The 19,968-nt window shown below is 43.1% G+C and overlaps 2 protein-coding genes across 2 annotated transcripts in view; both read right to left on the minus strand.

Moving 5' to 3' along the window:
- xdh (xanthine dehydrogenase) overlaps positions 1 to 17,980 on the minus strand; it is a 31,986-nt gene extending 14,006 nt beyond the window's left edge. The window contains exons 1-14 of the mRNA XM_079495353.1: positions 17,900 to 17,980; positions 14,004 to 14,061; positions 13,073 to 13,169; positions 12,597 to 12,705; positions 11,078 to 11,204; positions 10,049 to 10,110; positions 7,374 to 7,454; positions 7,030 to 7,104; positions 6,548 to 6,689; positions 5,784 to 5,876; positions 5,320 to 5,471; positions 4,623 to 4,716; positions 4,251 to 4,360; positions 2,713 to 2,897 (exon numbers count right to left, since the gene is read on the minus strand). Coding sequence (XP_079351479.1) covers positions 2,713 to 2,897; positions 4,251 to 4,360; positions 4,623 to 4,716; positions 5,320 to 5,471; positions 5,784 to 5,876; positions 6,548 to 6,689; positions 7,030 to 7,104; positions 7,374 to 7,454; positions 10,049 to 10,110; positions 11,078 to 11,204; positions 12,597 to 12,705; positions 13,073 to 13,169; positions 14,004 to 14,061; positions 17,900 to 17,968 — 1,454 coding nt within the window. The 5' untranslated portion in view covers positions 17,969 to 17,980. The remainder of the gene's footprint in view (positions 1 to 2,712; positions 2,898 to 4,250; positions 4,361 to 4,622; positions 4,717 to 5,319; positions 5,472 to 5,783; positions 5,877 to 6,547; positions 6,690 to 7,029; positions 7,105 to 7,373; positions 7,455 to 10,048; positions 10,111 to 11,077; positions 11,205 to 12,596; positions 12,706 to 13,072; positions 13,170 to 14,003; positions 14,062 to 17,899) is intronic.
- The window catches only part of dnajc27 (DnaJ (Hsp40) homolog, subfamily C, member 27), a 305,233-nt gene that overhangs the window by 275,272 nt on the left and 9,993 nt on the right, over positions 1 to 19,968 (minus strand). The window lies entirely within an intron of this gene.

The following is a 19,968-nucleotide window of genomic DNA, read 5'->3' on the forward strand; positions in this document are numbered from 1 at the left end:
AACGATGTAAACCTAACTTTGTACTTCTCCCTGAATAAAGAAATATATATAAAAAATCACACCCGTGTGAACTGAGTGGTGTAAGGTCTTATATAGCCTGTCTGACGTAATGAAATCATGTCTGACGTAATGAAATCACACCCGGGTGAACAGGTTGAACATAGCAACCATGCTCATTTTTTCTGCACAGACTAACAAAGCCAGTTGTAGGAGTGGTTAATAATGAAATCACACCCGGGTGAACAGGGTGAACATAGCAACCATGCTCATTTTTTCTGCACAGACTAACAAAGCCAGTTGTAGGAGTGGTTTACACCACTCAAAAAATAAAGTTGCGCAACTCTGCACACACATCACACGTGGCAAAAACACGTAATTAGACTAACAGTTCTCCTGTTGCCGCCATGACTGTCTCTGTATCAAAATGAGTCACATATTGTAATGCCCTTAGAAAGAGGCGTGGCCCAATGGCTCATTAGTGCTCCCTACAAAATGTCAACACTGAAGCCCCACAATAGATGTTTCACCTAGATGTCACTCCTCTCTAGATAACATTAGTTGTTATGCCTAATGCGTTCATTGTAATTTTCACTGTATCAAGCATCAAGTAGTAGTATTTCTCGACTAATTAGAAGATAGAGAATTGGCAAAGAACTTATTTTTCTTCCAATAAGAGAAGGGCATATTGCGTATAGCTTTTTTCTTTGTTTTATTACTTTTATGGCTTGACCCTATATTATCATATATTATATAGCAAGCAGCTATATTTTTGCTTGTTTAAACAAAAAGGAAAGATGGGGGGGGCAAGGTGAAAAACAACAACGACACAAGTTATCTACATAATTCCATTCAAACATTGTGTACATGATAAGATATTTGGGGCCACACATGTCAGGAATGAAGCAAGTCGTGCCATGTATACTGCACCACATGTCCAAACCATCTCAACCTGGCCTCTCTTGCTTTATCCAAAAATGTAGTCATTGCTGATCATGTACACCCCCTGTGTCAATGTGATGACGTTATCAAGTGACACAGGTCACGGAACTTTGACCTTTACTGACTTTCAAAAATCACGCTGTCTCTTGAGTTTGCTTGACACAACTCTTTTCTCCTATGTGGATACTCTGGTGTTTCCTCAGATTACCCGACCGAGTGAAACTCTTGTGACACTGTTTACAACAGTAAGGTTTTTCTCCAGTGTGCATACGCTGGTGTCTTCTCAGGGTATTCAAGCCATAGAAACTCTTGTCACAATCTTTACAGTAGAAAGGTTTTTCTCCCGTGTGGAGACGCTGGTGTGTCTTGAGGTTACCTATATGATTAAAACACTTGTCACACTGCTTACAGTGGAAGGGTTTTTCTCCAGTATGGATAAGACTGTGAGTCCTCAGATGATATAACTGATTGAAACTCTTGCAACAATACTTACAGCTGAAATGTTTTTCTCCAGTGTGGAGACGCTGGTGTATCTTGAGGCTACCTAACTGACTAAAACTCTTGTCACACTGCTTACAGTGGAAGGGTTTTTCTCCGGTATGGATGCGAGTGTGAGTCCTCAGAAGATCCGACTGAACGAAACTCTTGCCACAATACTTACAGCTGAAAGGTCTTTCTCCGGTGTGGAGACGCTGGTGTGTCTTGAGGTTACCTGACTGACTAAAACTCTTGTCACACTCTTTACAGGCAAAGGGTTTTTCTCCTGTGTGTATACGCTGGTGTATTTTCAGGGCACTCAAGTCATAGCAGCTCTTGTCACACTGTTTACAGATGTGAGTTTTAATTCTTGTATAAGTCTGCTTATGCGTCTTTATTTCTTCTCCTGGTCGAGTCAAAGTCTTCGCAAACCGTCGATGACTGTACAATTTTGTTTTGTCTGTGTCTCCTTGTTTCTGGCTGGTTACAATGCTGGTGATTTGCTCACAGGATTCTGAGGGGATCGGTCCATTTCTGGGCATTTGGCAGTAGAGGTCGTCGTGGCTCGATTGGTATGTACAATCAGAATAGCGGACCTTAGTTTGGCAAGATTGAGACTCCTTTCTGGAGTGGTGGTTCATCATCAATTCTGCATATATACATTGACTGTGATGGCGTCAAAGTTGTGGGTTCTGTTGGGAAATGGACACTGTTTTTCCTGTCTCTCTGTATCCCTATGGACAATTGATTTGTGTTGTTTTCTATCTCCTCTCGCTACACTGAATAAAGCAGACTTCCGGACTCTGTGGAATTAAATGTAATTCAAACATAATTATATTTATAATATAATACATGCTGAGCAGAGCTCTGTTCTGACCTCACTCACAACACAACCGGTTGCCGTGCATGGCATGTGCGCAGTCTGCCGCCCCTCCATATTTGGGCAAGAATAACATAATCAATATGATTGATTTAAAAGTCCATAGACTTTCACTCACTTGGCTGCCATGTGACATATTTACTTTCGCAAGCAGAGCGCGCAAGTAAGGTGGTCGTGCCGGCTTTTTTATGCGTATGCCCGTGGTCTATATACTGATTTTGAGAGTGACGTAATGTAGATATGTATCAATGCCGGGGTATAACTGGCTTTCGACGTAATAAAGATATGTTTCAGTGTCAGGTGGATTAAAGGTAATGTCTCTATGTATACATGTATGTAATCTGAAACCTGTGTGTGTGTGTGTGTGTGTGTGTGTGTGTGTGTGCGCGTGCGTGTGTGTGTGCGTGCGCATGTACCTCCCCAGCAGTCTGCTGGTTGTCTTGGTAACCATCCTGGTGGTGGGGGCCATGCCTCCGTAGCTCAGCCGGAGGTCCTTGACCACGGCGGTTCCTTCAGAGAACGTCACGCTCATCCCTGACGTTACGATGCTGATGTCATCCTCCCTGCGAGGAGACACCTTGTAGGCCCTGAAGTACTCGCCCTGAAACAGATAAAAACACCTTGTAGGCCCTGAAGCACTGGCCCTCAAACAGATAAAAACACCCTGTAGGCCCTGAAGCACTGGCCCTGAAACAGATAAAAACACCTTGTAGGCCCTGAAGCACTGGCCCTGAAACAGATAAAAACACCTTGTAGGCCCTGAAGCACTGGCCCTCAAACAGATAAAAACACCTTGTAGGCCCTGAAGCACTGGCCCTCAAACAGATAAAAACACCTTGTAGGCCCTGAAGTACTGGCCCTGAAACAGATAAAAACACCTTGTAGGCCCTGAAGTACTGGCCCTGAAGCAGATAAAAACACCTTGTAAAGGCCCTGAAGTACTGGCCCTGAAACAGATAAAAACACCTTGTAAAGGCCCTGAAGTACTCGCCCTGAAACCGATAAAAACACCTTGTAGGCCCTGAAGTACTCACCCTGAAACAGATAAAAACACCTTGTAGGCCCTGAAGCACTAGCCCTGAAACAGATAAAAACACCTTGTAAGCCCTGAAGTACTGGCCCTGTAACAGATAAAAACACCTTGTAAAGGCCCTGAAGTACTGGCCCTGAAACAGATACAAACACCTTGTAGGCCCTGAAGTACTGGCCCTGAAACAGATAAAAACACCTTGTATAGGCCCTGAAGCACTGGCCCTGAAACAGATAAAAACACCTTGTAGGCCCTGAAGTACTGGCCCTGAAACAGATAAAAACACCTTGTAGGCCCTGAAGCACTGGCCCTGAAACAGATAAAAACACCTTGTAGGCCCTGAAGCACTGGCCCTGAAACAGATAAAAACACCTTGTAGGCCCTGAAGCACGGGCCCTGAAATAGATAAAAACACCTTGTAGGCCCTGAAGCACTGGCCCTGAAACAGATAAAAACACCTTGTAAGCCCTGAAGCACTGGCCCTCAAACGGTTACCATTTCATGCCGACCCGCGGATTCAGTCAAATGTCCCTCATCGCCGCTGTAGAAAAGGTGTCTTTTTTCATTTGCGCTACCTCGTTAACCGCGAGGTAGCGCAGATTGTTTTTATTGAGCCCCCAACATCGACGTTCTGTTCAATCACCTCAGTCTGAGCCTCAATTCAGAGAAAGACAGCGATAAAGATATAATGGAAGTGGACGGCGGGGAAGCATTTCATAGACGGACCACAGCGGAAGCGAGCGTTGCCTAGCGACTGGTAAGCTACTCGGTATGATATAGCGAGACTATTCTGAATCAATAAGACGTCTTCGGCAGGGAGCACCAATGGGAAATAGGACGTCAAAGACATCCTCGGCAGTAAATTAGTTTTAAAAATAGCCTAATTAATATTCATGTCGTTAACATATATGAATAATGAATGACCTTGCTGCTGTAAGGAATCAGAATATTGATGAGAAGCTCTTGAGGTTTCAGAACAGTTTTTCTGTAAGATGGGAAGAAACTGTTGTCCATGGTCACCGTGCGCCTGGATCCTAAACACACGCGCACGCGCACGCACGCACACGCACACGCACACGCACACGCACACGCACACACACACACACACACACACACACACACACACACACACACACACACACACAGGTTGATGTTGAAAGCAGTTCAAGGTTCTGTCTTTCGTAACGTCTGTGTGTCTATGCAGGACGTGTACTTATAAGTAACCTGTATGTGCTTGTGTGCTTGCTTGCTTGCGTGTGTGTGTAGCTGTGTGTCTGTGTGTGCGTGTGTGAGTACCTGTATCCATTAGTGTAACCTTACATCCTGCTGCCATGAAAACGGGGTTGAGATCAGAGATGGGACTGGCTGTCATGATGTTACCTCCTACACACTGGAACGCGCGCGCGCGCACACACGCACGCACGCACGCACGCACACACACACACACACACACACACACACACACACACACACACACACACACACACACACACACACACACACACACACACACACACACACACACACACACACACACACACACACACACACACACACACACACACACACAGTTTAAGACACGAAATGGTCTTGCACCCCAGTATGTAGTTGACCTCCTGCTCCCCTCTAACCCTCCATGTACCCTTAGATCCTCAGATGGGGCCTTCTCTAATCGTGCCCCAAAGTTTTGGAATGCCCAGCCCCTTCACAATAGCATTCGACAAGTGGATACTGTTGCATCCTTCAAATATCATCTTAAAACATAGTTGTTCAGAAAAGCATTCCCCCTCTTCCTGTTGAATTTTTTTTAATCAATTTTGTCCGTTAGATATCTTGCTGTAATTTGTTGATTTTCTATTTTGTAACCATTTCAATTATGTTTTGCTTTCCTTGCTTTGTTTTAAATGTGTTGATTTTCTGTGCAGCACTTTGTGTGTGTGTGTGTGTGTGTGTGTGTGTGTGTGTGTGTGTGTGTGTGTGTGCACACACATACAGCTACGTTGCGAATCTGCAAACCAGCGAACCACCTGAGCTGCTCCAGGACGGCTCGGAAAACCTCAGTCTGATAAGTGGGGCGGAGCTTCACCTCCTGCTTTAGTACCTCCCCCAGCTGGGATAGGCTGAGAGACGAACCAATCACCACCCCTGACACCACACATGCACGCGCGCGCGCACACACACACACACACACACACACACACACACACACACACACACACACACACACACACACACACACACACACACACACACACACACACACACACACACACACACACACACACACACACACACACACACACACACAGAACAACGTCAAAGTTCAATCGGGGTTGTTTTGAAATGTGATTTAAATAAAGTTTGACTTGAAACACATATTGACAGTTAAGGTCAAAGTGAGTCAAAGTGAGTCTGTGTGTGTGTGCGTGCATACGTGTGTGTGTACTGTGTACATACCCTCCTCTGTGTGTAGAATGGTGTGTAACTCAGGGATGTAGGAAGGAGAGAGGATGACCGGATACAACAAGTTCTTAAACTTCACCTCGATACCTACACACACACGCACACGCACACACACACACACACACACACACACACACACACACACACACACACACACATACACACATACACACATTTCAATTTCATTATTTGAGTCCACATTTATAAAATACATTATCAAGGGCACAAATATTTTTCAGTTGCTTTTGATATCCCACACACTAGAAACATCATGTGTCTCAGTGCTTGAGTCCAAACAAGCCCTAAATGTACAGAATATAGGCAACACGTGACATGAACTTATTCACAGCCAACATTGGTCACTTCAGTCTGTCATATTACCAACACTAATAAATCATGGGTACAAAAAGCACCTTCTCCTCCAAATAGACCGACTGCCTATAATGGTGGAGATTGAACAGTATGTTGCAAGCTGCTTTGCTTTACACTTGGACAACCCCATAATCCTCAAGCCTCTGACCTGTGGACATGGCCCAGGCTGCCAAATTTAAAAACAATGAGCTGACACGTATAGCCCAGTTGTATAATGGCCTGTACTAATGGTTGATATTTTACTTGTTTAGTAAGGAAAGCTTCCTCTAAACTTAAATCAAAAGCACAGCCAACTTCCAATAGAAAAACCTTGCTCGCACGCACGCACACATGCACGCACACATGCACGCACGCACGCATGCGTGTGCGTATGCGTGTGTACTCACCCACTTCAGTGTTTCCCACCACCAGCTTAGCATCAGGATGTTTCGCTTTGAGTTTCAGTAAGTCCTGAAGAGACCCAGGCTGAATCCACATGGCCCTCTCTCCCCTGAAACTCACTGTACCACAAGGTCTCTTTACCATGGACTGAGAGAGAGAGAGAGAGAGAGATAAGAGATTGCATTAATTAATTCTCACCTCAAAGTTTTTCAATGCATTATTTTAATGTGTTCTTGTTTAAAATGTAACTTTTAGGGCATTTTGACATGTGAAGAATATAAGAAATAGTTTAAATGATTTAAAACAAATCTTTGACATCTATTGTTATAGGTTTGTCCTCAATATCATAGTATGCTCTAAAATTTAACCAACAGTTTGACCTTAAATATCAGGCTGATCACTGCAGACAGACAGACAGACCGACAGACCGACAGACAGACAGACAGACAGACAGACAGACAGACAGACAGACAGACAGACGTCTCACCATCAGTTCAGGAGGAAAGATAACTTCCTGTGTCGGATCCAGAGGAATGAACTGTGATTGGTTGAAGAGAGGGGGCTGAGAGAGAGAGAGAATTAGAGAGAGACAGGTAGACAGGGTGTAATTATAAGTTAATTCAGTTTAATTGGTGTAGAATCTGATATTAACCCTACACCTTCATGTGCGTGGGTGCGTGCGTGCACGTGTCTTACATTGACACATTCCTCAGTAATGTCCCCATTGGTCAGTTGGCCATTGGTCAGTTGGCCATCGGCTGCGTTCCCATTGGTCAGTTGGCCATCACCTGCCTTCCCATTGGTCAGTTGGCCATCGCCTGCCTTCCCGTTGGTTAGTTCGCCATCGGCTGCGTTCCCATTGGTCATACAACAGCCGTTTTCCCGCCCTTTCCCTCCACAACACCCTCCCTCCTGCCCCCCACACACACACACCCACACCCACACCCCCACACACACACACACCCACACCCACACACACACACACACACACACACACACTTTAGAATTAGGGAAGCACCGATATATATCGGCTTACTTCTTTGCACATCATTTATTACATAATTTGAGCAGTTGAGACGAATAACAGTCTGAGTCCACACTAATTAGCCATAATGTATAAATGATGGATAAGGGGTCAGGACAGCTACGCCTTTTCGGGAAGGGGTCAGAATAAATGATGGACTGTTAAATATTATTGTCTCCACCAGGCCGAAGGCATGGGGAGAGAGTATGTTTTGCACTCCGTCCGTGTGTGTGTCCGTCCGTCCGTGTGTGTGTGTGTCCGTCCGTCCGTCCTTCCTTCCTTCCGTCCGTCCGTTACCAGCTAATCTCCGGCACCGTTAACCCGGTCGATGCCAAACTTTGCACACACACTCCCTGGATGCCAACGATGAACCTCTGCCCCACATTTTCTAGAACGGCCTGTTATAGCGCCACCATGAGGCAGCTTTTCACATTTATACCTAAAACTGTACCGATCTGCGTGAAACGTTGCATGCACACTCCCTAGAGGCCAAGGACAAACCTTTTACCTGCATTTTCCGCATCTGCCTTTTATAGCGCCACCAGGAGGCCGACTTTTGTAAAACACATTTTTTGATATTACTCCTCCAGATTCTGTCCAAAAATCTCACAAATCGTTACACAATATCTCTATGGTCATGTGCTCAAGTCGGATCTGTCTGATATTTCATATTCCATCCTAATTGGCTATAATTGGCTTTCACAGTTTGCAAGATTGCCCCGTTTTGAACAATAGCCTCAAATCATGAACGCAGCATGCAATTTACGTGAAATCTTTCACACATTTTCTTACTAGGCTGAGGAATATATCCCACCCTTTTCACATTGGCCTGTTACAGCGCCACCAACAGGTTGATTTTTGCAAAACACATTTTTGGAACAAAATGCCTCAAATCGGTACACATGATCTCTGTAGTCATGTGATCAAGACGAGTCTGTTGGATTTCTCAGATTGTACACTGATTGGCTAAAATTGCCTTCCAAAGTTTTCAGGAGTGGCCCGTTTTGTACAAAATGCTGCACATGTCCTGCTCATCCAGAATTCTATCCTCAGAGATGCTATGAGTGATCTGGCTCTGCATTTCCTCAACAAAATGAAGAAAAGAAAAACATTCTCCTAAACATTTTGCCAAACATCACACACACTCCTATCCTCCTGGTGGAGACCTGTGCCCGGAAGGGCACTTTTTCTAGTCTGGTTGTGTTGTTGGCTATGAGCTGACCACCCAAGTTTCTCCAGTCAAAGAGAAGTTCTGTGACACCAAGTTATATTCAACAAGTTGACAGTTTATTTTCTTCGTTAAGCCATGGTTTATTTGTCAAGTACGCATGGCTGGGTTGGAATTCACCTTTAGAAAAGCCCCGCCCTCTCCCACTTAGACACTCCAACTTGGACACTTTCGAGCCAGGCTCATTCATTCCAATGTAAATATCATGGATTTTACACATTAAATACTGGTTAATTTTTGGAACCGCAGACCTTTAAAATCTCTTCCAAATCCGTCAACAAGGCCTGCCATATGCACTGGAAAAATATGTGTGTGACATTTTTTTTAAAACAATGTTTTCTGATATAGGAAAACTATTGGTGGAGATGTTTGTCACTCTAAACCATGTTATGCTTAGCTGTGATTGGAAGGCTGGAAACTGAGTGAGGAGTGAGTGACTGGTTATATAGAGCGCCCTACCAGGGCCCAGGAAATGATTCTCCGTTCATTTTCCTCATAGACATTTCAGAAAGTATTTATTTAAAGACGTTTACGCCGCGGACAAAGCCAACTCGAGTCGTGACAAATCATGACAACAAACACAATTTTTTGGGCTGAACAAATGATTAGAAAGAAGAAAAAAATGGCAGGTTACAACACTTCTTTTGTTGTTTTTCTTCTTTGTAATTATTTGTTTGGTCCAAAATATTGTGTTTGTTGTCATGAGTTGTCACGACTCGAGTTGGCTTTGTCCTCGGCGTAACCGTCTTTAAATAAATACTTTTTTAAATGTCTATGGAAAAAATGCATTGGGATTCATTTCCTGGGCCAGTCGTTGTCATGAAACAGGGCGGGACTGCGACGCTCTATAGGGACACACCTGGACTGTGATTGGGCAATGTGTTACAGTAAGTGGTATCATGGCAAACACCTGTGTCTCATTGGGGATGCAAAGAATGGGAAATGTCCACCAGAGGCTGCCATTCAGACAGCATGGAGATAATTCACAACATAGTTACATAGACTGTTATTCGTCTCAACTGCTCATTTATTGGAATTTGTATGGTAATATTTGGTGACACTGAAGTAAAACATTGTAAATTAAAGTGTGTGTGTGTGTGTGTGTGTGTGTGTGTGTGTGTGTGTGTGTGTGTGTGTGTGAGAAGGTGAACTTCACATAGGAGGTCAGGAGCATTTCTACCTGGAGACCAACGTTACTGTGGCTGTTCCCCGAGGAGAAGATGGAGAGATGGAGATGTTTGTGTGTGTGTGTACCTGTGTGAATGTCTTGTATCCCTCTAGAATGGGTCTATATCCGGTACAACGACACAGGTTGCCTGAAAGCAACATAGATACAGTTATTATGACACACATACATGACCATAGCGGCACCACGTTAAATTAACATCGATTTTACAATATAAATTGGGTGTCCCAGAGATGGAAATGCCATTAAATGGGGGGTCCGTAGAATAATGCATGTCAAACTGGGGTTCGTTGAAATTAAACAGGTTGAGAAACACTGCTAGAACCGTAAATATCTTCTCTTATGGGGGTCCCTGGCATATCTTTTCAAATGGGGGTCCGCAGGCTAATTAGTGCCAATTTGGGGGTCCTTGACATGAAAAAGTTTGGGAACCACTGCCTTAAGAGTATATAGATAATAGAGACTGTAATGATTAAAAGGGCGACCATCTCCAAGGCATCTAGAAGTCTACATATAATCTTGCGACTCGCAATGGATCTTCCACTTGCATTGAGTTGCTCACTCAGCGCATGAGGAGATTTCACCCGCCTCATTCTGGGATGGAATTGGGCCATACGTGAACGTGCTGGGCCGAAAACATGAACGAGTACCGTGCATGCTTGTGTGTGCGAGCGTGTCATGAACGAGCGCCGCCGTTGCTGTGTATTGGCTGGTGGCGCGAGCCAGCGGGTTCACGTATGGCCCAGTGCCGCTCGAAGCTGCAATACCACTTTCAGTGCGCTTCGGTGTTTCCTCTCGATGACGTCTCTATTAATGTATACTCTTCTAAGGCCTAAACGCAGCCGATTGTATGGAGCTGTTTACCATTTTTGGGATAATCACACCAATCACACCGTCTAACCTCTATTATAGAAATATATGCAATATGGTTTTGATGTCACTGGTAAGCAGGTTTCTGAACTGTCCACAGCCCACCAATGAGAACACAGAGTGAGTAGACAGAAATAGTGTCATCTTATAATAGGCATTAGTGAGGATCAATTATATGAAGATGCAACGCAACACATTCCATTGCATTGCATTGCGTGTGTGTGTACCTTGAAAAGCTTCCTCTATGTCGGCCATCTTGGGGGTAGGGTTATTGCGCAGCAGGGCGTACATGGACATGACGATGCCGGGGGTGCAAAACCCACACTGGGACCCATGAGCAAGGGCTATACGCTCCTAACACACATGCACGCACACACACGCAAACGCACACAGTCACATACAGTCACACACAGTCCCACACACACAATGTAAATGTAGTGTAGTGGCGTACAAGAGAAAGTACTGAAATTGGAAATACTACAGTAAAGCAAAAAATACCTAAAAAATGTGCCAGTACTGCAGTACTCGAGTAAATGTACTTAAGTTACTTTGCAGGTGATACTGTATGTGACAAACAGCTCACAGACCCGATCCCTGTACAACTGGGCATAAAACAGGTTGCCTGACAGTGGAGCGTGCATGTTGAATTGTGTGCTGCCCTAGATGGCTACAGTGGATGTGCCTGCAGCGTGCCCGCCCGGGGCTCATCCATGTGTACGTACTACACGGACAAATGTGTCTATGGCCGACAAAGACTTGGTCTGGTCCGTGGCAAATTTTTGATTTTCTGTTTTACACACCATTATAATGTTGTTATTTTGATCATAAGATCCAATGACCGAATGCCAAGTCTCCAGGTTTTCTTCAGAACATGTACGACACTTATTTAGTACGACAATATATGGCACACTATAGGAGTCCAACCATAGAGTATATAAAAGGATAGAGACTGAACTGGCGCGAAGCTCCGCCCCCCCAGCTATTCATGTCAGTGGAAGTTGCTCAGTGGCGTTTTGAAGCACCCGGAAGACTGCCGGAAGTCCCTCCTCCGGACCTCAAATTTGAGGTCCGGGGTGACGTTGGAGTGATGGTCCTACGTCACGACACAATGTTAAAGCCCAGCTGCACGGGGTTTCCCGGTCATGAATCCACGGGTCCGCCTGTAGTCCCTCCTCCTACCACTAGGGCCCAGAGCTTCAACGTTGAATAGCCTCACTGGCCCCTTGAGTCCAACTAGTTTGTTTGTTTGTTTGTCATGTTTATTTCGAATATGCAATAAAATAAATAAAACAGAACAGTTTTGTATTTCCTAATTACAAGGAAAAACACTTAAAATAAATAGCTTAAAATATAAGAAAACAAAACAAAGAAAGACAAAAAAAGCATATCCGAAAAGGAGTGAGAAGAAGTAAAAACTTATAAACTCCCACCCCTCTGTAATAGTACTAGTGGTTCTCAAATGTTTTATTTATACAAATGGAATAAATAATAATAAGTACAAAATAATGGAACCAAATGGACCCCCAGCTCTGTACAGTATGTGTTTCTGGTGATATTACTGTCCGCTCGTTTTGTATGTCCGTGGCAAAAGTACAGCCAGCATGGCGATGACCTCTGTAGCCACCTTAACGTCTATCCCCAACAAAAACAACCCTTAAAGTCTAGCTCTTAGAAGTGTGTGTGTGTGTGTGTGTGTGTGTGTGTGTGTGTGCGTGTGTGTATGTGCGCACGTGTGCATGCATGTACCTGCACAGGGTGTAGTTTTCGGGCAGTGCTGCCGATCCCCTCCACTGTGGTCACATGACTCATGTGTACTGAACACACTGGAGCCAAACACGCATTAACCGAATAATGTCTAATTAGCATAGCGTTAAGTAATTTGCATGTCAATAGAATAACGTCTGATTAACATCATGCTACGTCCTTAACATGTCATAAATATATCACTAACATACCGGTAATGACTGATTAGCATAACGTTACGTCATTAACATTTCATTACCATATTGACTGATCAACATAATGACTGATTAGTATACCATTACGTTATTAACATATCATTGATTTACATATTATTAACACACTGACTGATTAGCATACCGTCATTAACATGTCATTTGAATATCATTAACAAAATGACTGATTAAGAAAATAACGTTAATTCATAAACACACACACACACACACACACACACACACACACACACACACACTAAAGGATACAGCACCTTGTGTAGATGAGGTGTGTATTTTGACACCATCACAGTACAGGCTCCACAGCCTCCTTCAGCACATCCCAGTTTAGTTCCAACCAGACCCACTACCCGCCTTGTTAAGGAATATATGCAACAGAACATGTGGGAAACCAGTCCTCTGTCCCTGTACAAGAGGAACCAAATGAACCGGTAAGGGTCCGTTTGATTACATTTGTACACTCTCACAGTACGTTTAAACAGCGGGCGACAGCCAGACGCATTTTCCGGAAGTGCATTATTTGTCTATGTCCTATGGGACCCGGCAACTACCGGCGATAACAAACGAACGGGCAATGGTCGAAAATATACAAATTCATCTTTTTGGGCGATGATGGGCGATTGGGCGATGTGTCGGCCGATGCTAAAACGTATTGTCAGAGTTACAGACCTGTAAGGTTCCATTTGAACACTCTCAGAGTTACAGACCCGTACGGTTCCATTTGTACACTCTCAGAGTTACAGACCTGTAAGGGTCCATTTCTAACCCCTTCCAGGAACCATATGAGGGATTGAGGGTCCCTGGAACACACTTTGTGATCCACTGGTGTAGTAGCATCGGAAACCCAGATGTTTGTATTGTTTCCAGTGAGCCAACATGCAACAACCCTGACTCTGTTTGACCATAATGGAACAGAGCCTTAATTAGCAGCACTGGTAACACCGGAATGGAACAGAGCCTTCATTAATAGCATTGGTAACACCAATGAAGAGGCCCTATTTAATTCTCTAGTGATGGAGTTGAACAGCAATAAGTTACTATAGTTACTTATGTAATACTTCAGGGCCATCCAAGTTAAACTTTGTTTTGCTATGTGTAAGGGTTTACAGGACGTGTGTGTGTGTGTGTGTGTGTGTGTGTGTGTGTGTGTGTGTGTGTGTGTGTGTGTGTGTCAGGATACATTTTCTCCTCAGGTAGGTCAACAGGGTCATCTCAGGGTCAGCTCTGTGTTCAACGACCTGGAAGTATTCAAAATAAACATTTAAACAATGATGTAATACACATGTTTAAACAATATGTAAGTATTATGTAAATATTACGTAAATACATAATATAACAATATGCAAATATTATGTAAAAAGTCACCCGTGTGAAGTGAGGGGCGCTATATACAGTATACTGTATACATCTTTTATGACGTAATTATCAGACAAAACAAACATTAAACTCTGTCCATGTCAATGGCGTTTTTAAGTTTGTTTAAGGAAAAGCAAACATTAAACCTGTATATACAATAACATAATATAATACCAGTAAGACTGCTGGGCGCTTTGGCATGGGGGGGTCAGATCAACATATGGAATTAATTCTGTACCGTCTTGAGTGTACAGGGTTTGATGAGTTCAGATCAACATGGAATGTCAGAACAGGTCATCTCCATATGGAGATCTAAGGGTGGCAGCAGGGGCAGTGTCTTGACAGTGTACAGGGTTTGATGAGAGCCCATGTAGGGCCGGGCCTTAATTTTCGGGCCTGTTGAGAACTCTAGCTTTTGCCGGCTGCCAGGTGCGGCTGCACTAATAACTAATAACGTGTAACGTGGCGTGACGGAATGACGGCCATATATGGTGGCGTGACGGACGGACTGACTGGCAGGTTTTAAAACATGCATTAACCACTTCAGCCCTATATACATTTTGGCCATTTGAAAATAGACGATCTACAAGCTCGCAATGTGACGCATTGTGAGATTGTAAATCTGCTATTTTCAAAAGATAGTTTGAAAACTTGAAATGAGACATTCTGCATATTGAGTACTTTTAGTACTAGAACTACATTTTGATGCCAATACTTTTGTACTTTTACTCAAGTGCATTTTGAATTCCGGACTTTTACTTGCAATGGAGTAGTTCTACATTGCAGTATTGATACTTTTACTTAAAGGGGCATTCCACTCATTTTCAACATTTTACTATGTCATTAATATACCTTAGAGCTGTTGTGTGGAAATAATTAAAAAAAAGTCCCCCCATTCTGTGTTTCCTAGAACTGGAGGTCTGAAAAAAATCATTAACATGGTGAATCACATCGTGATGACATCATCAAGATGTGATTCACCATGTTAATGATTATTTATCATTCTTTTTTATCATTCTTTACCAGAATGGGGGGACTTTTTTATTATTTCCACACCTCTAAGGTATATTAATGACATAGTAAAATGTTGAAAATGAGTGGTATTCCCCTTTAAGTAAAACATTTGTATATGCCTACTTTTTCCACCACTGCTGATTGCAGTGATTTACTGTACAAGCAATAACACCATCCTGACATGAACCTGTTGGGGGAGAGTACAGTACCATACCATGACTAACAACAGCTTCTCTGCATCGAGTCAGCAAAATACCATGGCTCGGCGTCAATATTCCCGCTTCGAATGGAATCAACCGATAATTCCCAGTAGGTTACTTATCAAGCCGATCTTATCGACATACTGCATGTAGTCTGGGAGCCTACTGGCTGCGATTGGCATTGATAAAACGAAAACGACGATTAAGGTTGGGACCGCGCTGCTACGTGCTTGCGGTTAAATGCAGTAGTAGGCCGTGTTGGGACCCCAGAAAAAGTGCCTAGAAAATGAATTTCGTTCCCGCGTCATGGGCACTACTCATTCAATGCATTTTTTCATAGATAATACCCTTCTGAACTTTGGGTTAAAAGTTCTACTCATAATATCCTGCAGTATTTTGTCACAGGCCAGAAATGTATATAAAAGTATATAACCAAAAAACGAAAATCTTGTGCTGCTGTTTTTGCTTGTAAAATGTGTTATATTGATTTTGGCAACACAAAATCTTTCTCAAATGTCATAAATACTGTATATACCTAACATCTGAAACAAGTACTGGTGCCTTAGTTTACTCATACGTTAATCTAGATCATGAAATGTAGCAAATTTGTTAAAAAATAAAACACTTCAACTAACGTTATTGGCACCCAGCACAATGAAACATACACATAGCTTATGAAACATACACATAGCTTATGTTTCATACATTCAAAATTTCACAACCTACTGTGTAATGATAGGTAGAAAAGAAAAGCAGCACACCTTGGCCCAAAATGGCTGATGGTCTATCAAAATGTTACCACGCCCCCCTAAATTGGAATAATGCAAAAACTAAGACTAAAAAATAAATGCAAAAAAGGTCAGAATTATTTCAACATATCATAAGCAACATTTATTAAAGTACCACAAACTGTCACAGCATCTGACATTTGTAAAACCTCCGCCCGTGATTTGCCGTAAGCATGATAACCTCCTTAACACTAGCATGACTGAAGAAAAAAGTAGTGTGCTTAAATTCATATTTAGAAAATGTTTCAGATGTCATGTCATGTGGTGGGGAGCTCAGAGTGGAAAGTAGGCTTTCTAATAACACACGTCAAGCCGCCTTTGTACTGGTGAGTATAGGTAAAACGTATTTATATTTCCGCAACAGAGGAGAGGCTGGTCTGCATTTCATGCGAGCGCAGGAAGACAACAGTCTCTAATGAAGGTATTAGAGCTATACTATACTATACTATACTATACTATACTATACTATACTGTTACGCCAATACCTATGTATGGGCGATTGGGCGTACATACTGTAGGTGGTTCTGGACAACTACCTATCCAATCAACTCGACAACGGACATAAAAATGTCCCTGGGGTCAGCAGCAATACGCATGCCGATTTTGAAGTTGGTCGGTTGGACGATTTTCGAGATACGTCTACTACAGGGGGTTCTCAACTGATTGTGAACGAGGGACCACCAGCCTTAGAATCAACCTGGGGACCACTATTGTGTTGGGTGGGGATATGGGCTAAGATTAGTGCTTTTGTAACTTAACACTTGCTATGCATCCCATGTGTATACATCCCACTGTTTCTCAACCGTTGACTACTACTGGTAAAATTTCCTAATAATAATGACTCAACCAGACAATCCGGTGCACCTCCCTTCCCCTTTCTTGAGATTCTAACTCCCTTTTTCTGTTGAATTTCTTGAACTCCCAACTTGTCAGTAAATGACTACATGGATGGACTCACAATATGGCCTATAGGTCGATAAGATCGGCTTGATAATTATCGGTTGATATTCGCTCGAATCGGTTGACTCTCCATGGGGGCCACATAATTGTCAGGAATATAACCTTTCTTGGAGGCAGAAATTCCGGTGAGTGCTTTCGCATACCACCCATTACTTTTGTCCAGAGCTTCCAGTTTATCCCCGGCATTAAAGCTCAAGTCAGTGCTTCTCAAAGTGGGGTCCGGGACCCCCAAGGGGTCCCTGGAGGAGGCTCCAGGGGGTCCCCAGCATAATGCGTTAATATACAGCATCAGTGTCATTTTAACCCCTTCATCGTTTTGTAGGTCGGCTATTCAAAAATAGCAGATCTGCTTATTTGAAGAAAAAAAAAAGAAGAAATCTTTACGGCATTGTATTATGTTGTATTATATATATATATATATATTTTAGAATTGTAAATAATAATAATAAAAACTTGAACACAAATGTTTTCTTGTGGTGGGATCACTGGCATTCTGGGGTAGTTTTGGGGTCCTTGACATGAAAAAGTTGGAAAACTTAGAGGAATTCTTTCAGGAATTCAAAGATTATTTCTCACCATAGTGTATAGATTATTTCTCAGCATAGTTTATAGTTAATAGATTATTTCTCACCATGGATTCGGCTCCGATCGTCTACTTTGAACCGTGTCATTTGAATCTACAAGCTCATGGCGAGCTTGTAGATCTGACACTGAAAGCAGAATATAAAAGTTGAATATGAAGTTGTTGTTTTACTCACTTTTTTCCCGTTAACGAAGAAAATAAGATGGTCTGTCATCTCTTCATCTCCGGTCATCTTCACATCCATTCCTACTGTCTGTCAGTGTATCTGTCTGTCTGTGAATCTGTCTGTCAGTGTATCTGTCTGTCTGTCTGTGTATCTGTCTGTCAGTGTATCTGTCTGTCAGTGTATCTGTCTGTCTGTGTATCTGTCTGTCTGTGTATCTGTCTGTCTGCCAGTCTGACTCTCTCTGTCCGTCTGTGTGAGTGTTATCTGTCTATCTGGACTCTGGTCCGACACGGGAGGGAAGGGGGGGGGGGACATGCATGTGACCCAGAGGCTTGCAGCGTGGAGACACACACACACACACACACACACACACACACACACCACTGTAAATGATTGAGAATCTCTGACTGTGAAGTATGATGATTGAGAGAGACAGAGAAAGAGAGAGACAGACAGACAAAGTTCAGATTAAAAAAGTATTTGTGGTTAATAACAATAATGATAATAATAATAGTTGTATTATTAATGTAGCCATCTGTTGGTGAGGGCCTGGGAACGTCGACACCCTCCAGCCAGCATGGTGGTATAGTCAACTTTGGACAAATAACAATGGTTCTCTTGCATGGAATGAGGAGTGGAAATCTGACTTTACCTATTCATAGCTATGAATGAATGAATGAGTTTATTTCGAAACATTATTTGAAATCAAATACATTAAAACAAAACTGAAACAAAAAAGAAAATACTCCAACAATGTCCGAAAAGGAGTAGGGTGAAGTATAAAACGTATTAAACCCCCTTTTGCCTTTACCCATATAACTTAAAAATATATATGAAAATAGAGCAAATAAAAACAATCTTGGCAATAACAGAAATAAAACTGGTAAAACCGGTACTTTAACTAATAAAAACAAAACAAAAACAAAACATCCAAAGGCCCACAACAGGCTGGATTGCCACAAAGTTGCTAGGACAGACAGCCAGAGTTATGTTGACTCAATGCGTCAACACCGCCCCTCCTCGTCTAAGTACCTCCTAAATAGAATAATTTTGTATGCACCTCCTTACTCAGTCCGTTCCACAGTTGAACTCCACAAACTGAGATGCACACTCTTCGATTTTAACTTAACAGTGTACTTTGAAATTAAGTTCTCGTCTTAAATTATAACCCCCCTCTCTATCACTGAACATTTTTTGTACATTACCTGGTAAAAGATTTTTCCTTGCTCTAAACATGATGACATGGACCCTCACAGTGGAGTCAGTACTGCTGTATGGGGCTGAGGCATGGACCCTCACAGTGGAGTCAATACTGCTGTATGGGGCTGAGGCATGGACCCTCACAGTGGAGTCAGTACTGCTGTATGTGGCTGAGACATGGACCCTCACAGTCAGAGCCGGATTTACCTTGCTGAGGGCCCCCGGGCTGGAGCCCACCAGTCCGGCTCTGCTCACAGTAGAGTCAGTACTGCTGTATGGGGCTGAGACATGGACCCTCACAGTGGAGTCAATACTGCTGTATGGGGCTGAGACATGGACCCTCACAGTGGAGTCAATACTGCTGTATGGGGCTGAGACATGGACCCTCACAGGGGTCCTAGTCATGAGTTCAACACCCTACCCAAAACCTAAACCCAACCTCACAGGAAGCCACGGGTTAGTTTTAACCTGCCACAGGTTAGTTGATACCTGGCTGCAGGCTGCAGCACATGTCGGGAGCCACGAGTTTTAATGTCGGTTGCACCCTCCCCCTCACAGTACGAGACATGGACCCTCACAGTGAAGTCAGTACTGTAGCATTTCACTACCATGCACCACACACGCACGCACGTTGTAGTGTAAATAAAGATACTAAAAGGTGCAGATTTTTATCACACCATGTGATCGTCATGTGACATCTAACAGCTGTTCCAGTGTAAGTTCACACACACACTGGAACTGGAACCAAAAAATACTTGGTTTTTCTTGCCCTGAACTGGGAACCAAAGTGGGTGTGTCACTATCCTACAGGTCGGAAGATGCAGATGTGATATAACTGGTAAAAGCAAGCGAAAAGTCCTTAAAAAAAAGAAAAAGAT

This window comes from Electrona antarctica (genome assembly GCF_951216825.1).
Source record: "Electrona antarctica genome assembly, chromosome: 24".
Taxonomy (NCBI): domain Eukaryota; kingdom Metazoa; phylum Chordata; class Actinopteri; order Myctophiformes; family Myctophidae; genus Electrona; species Electrona antarctica.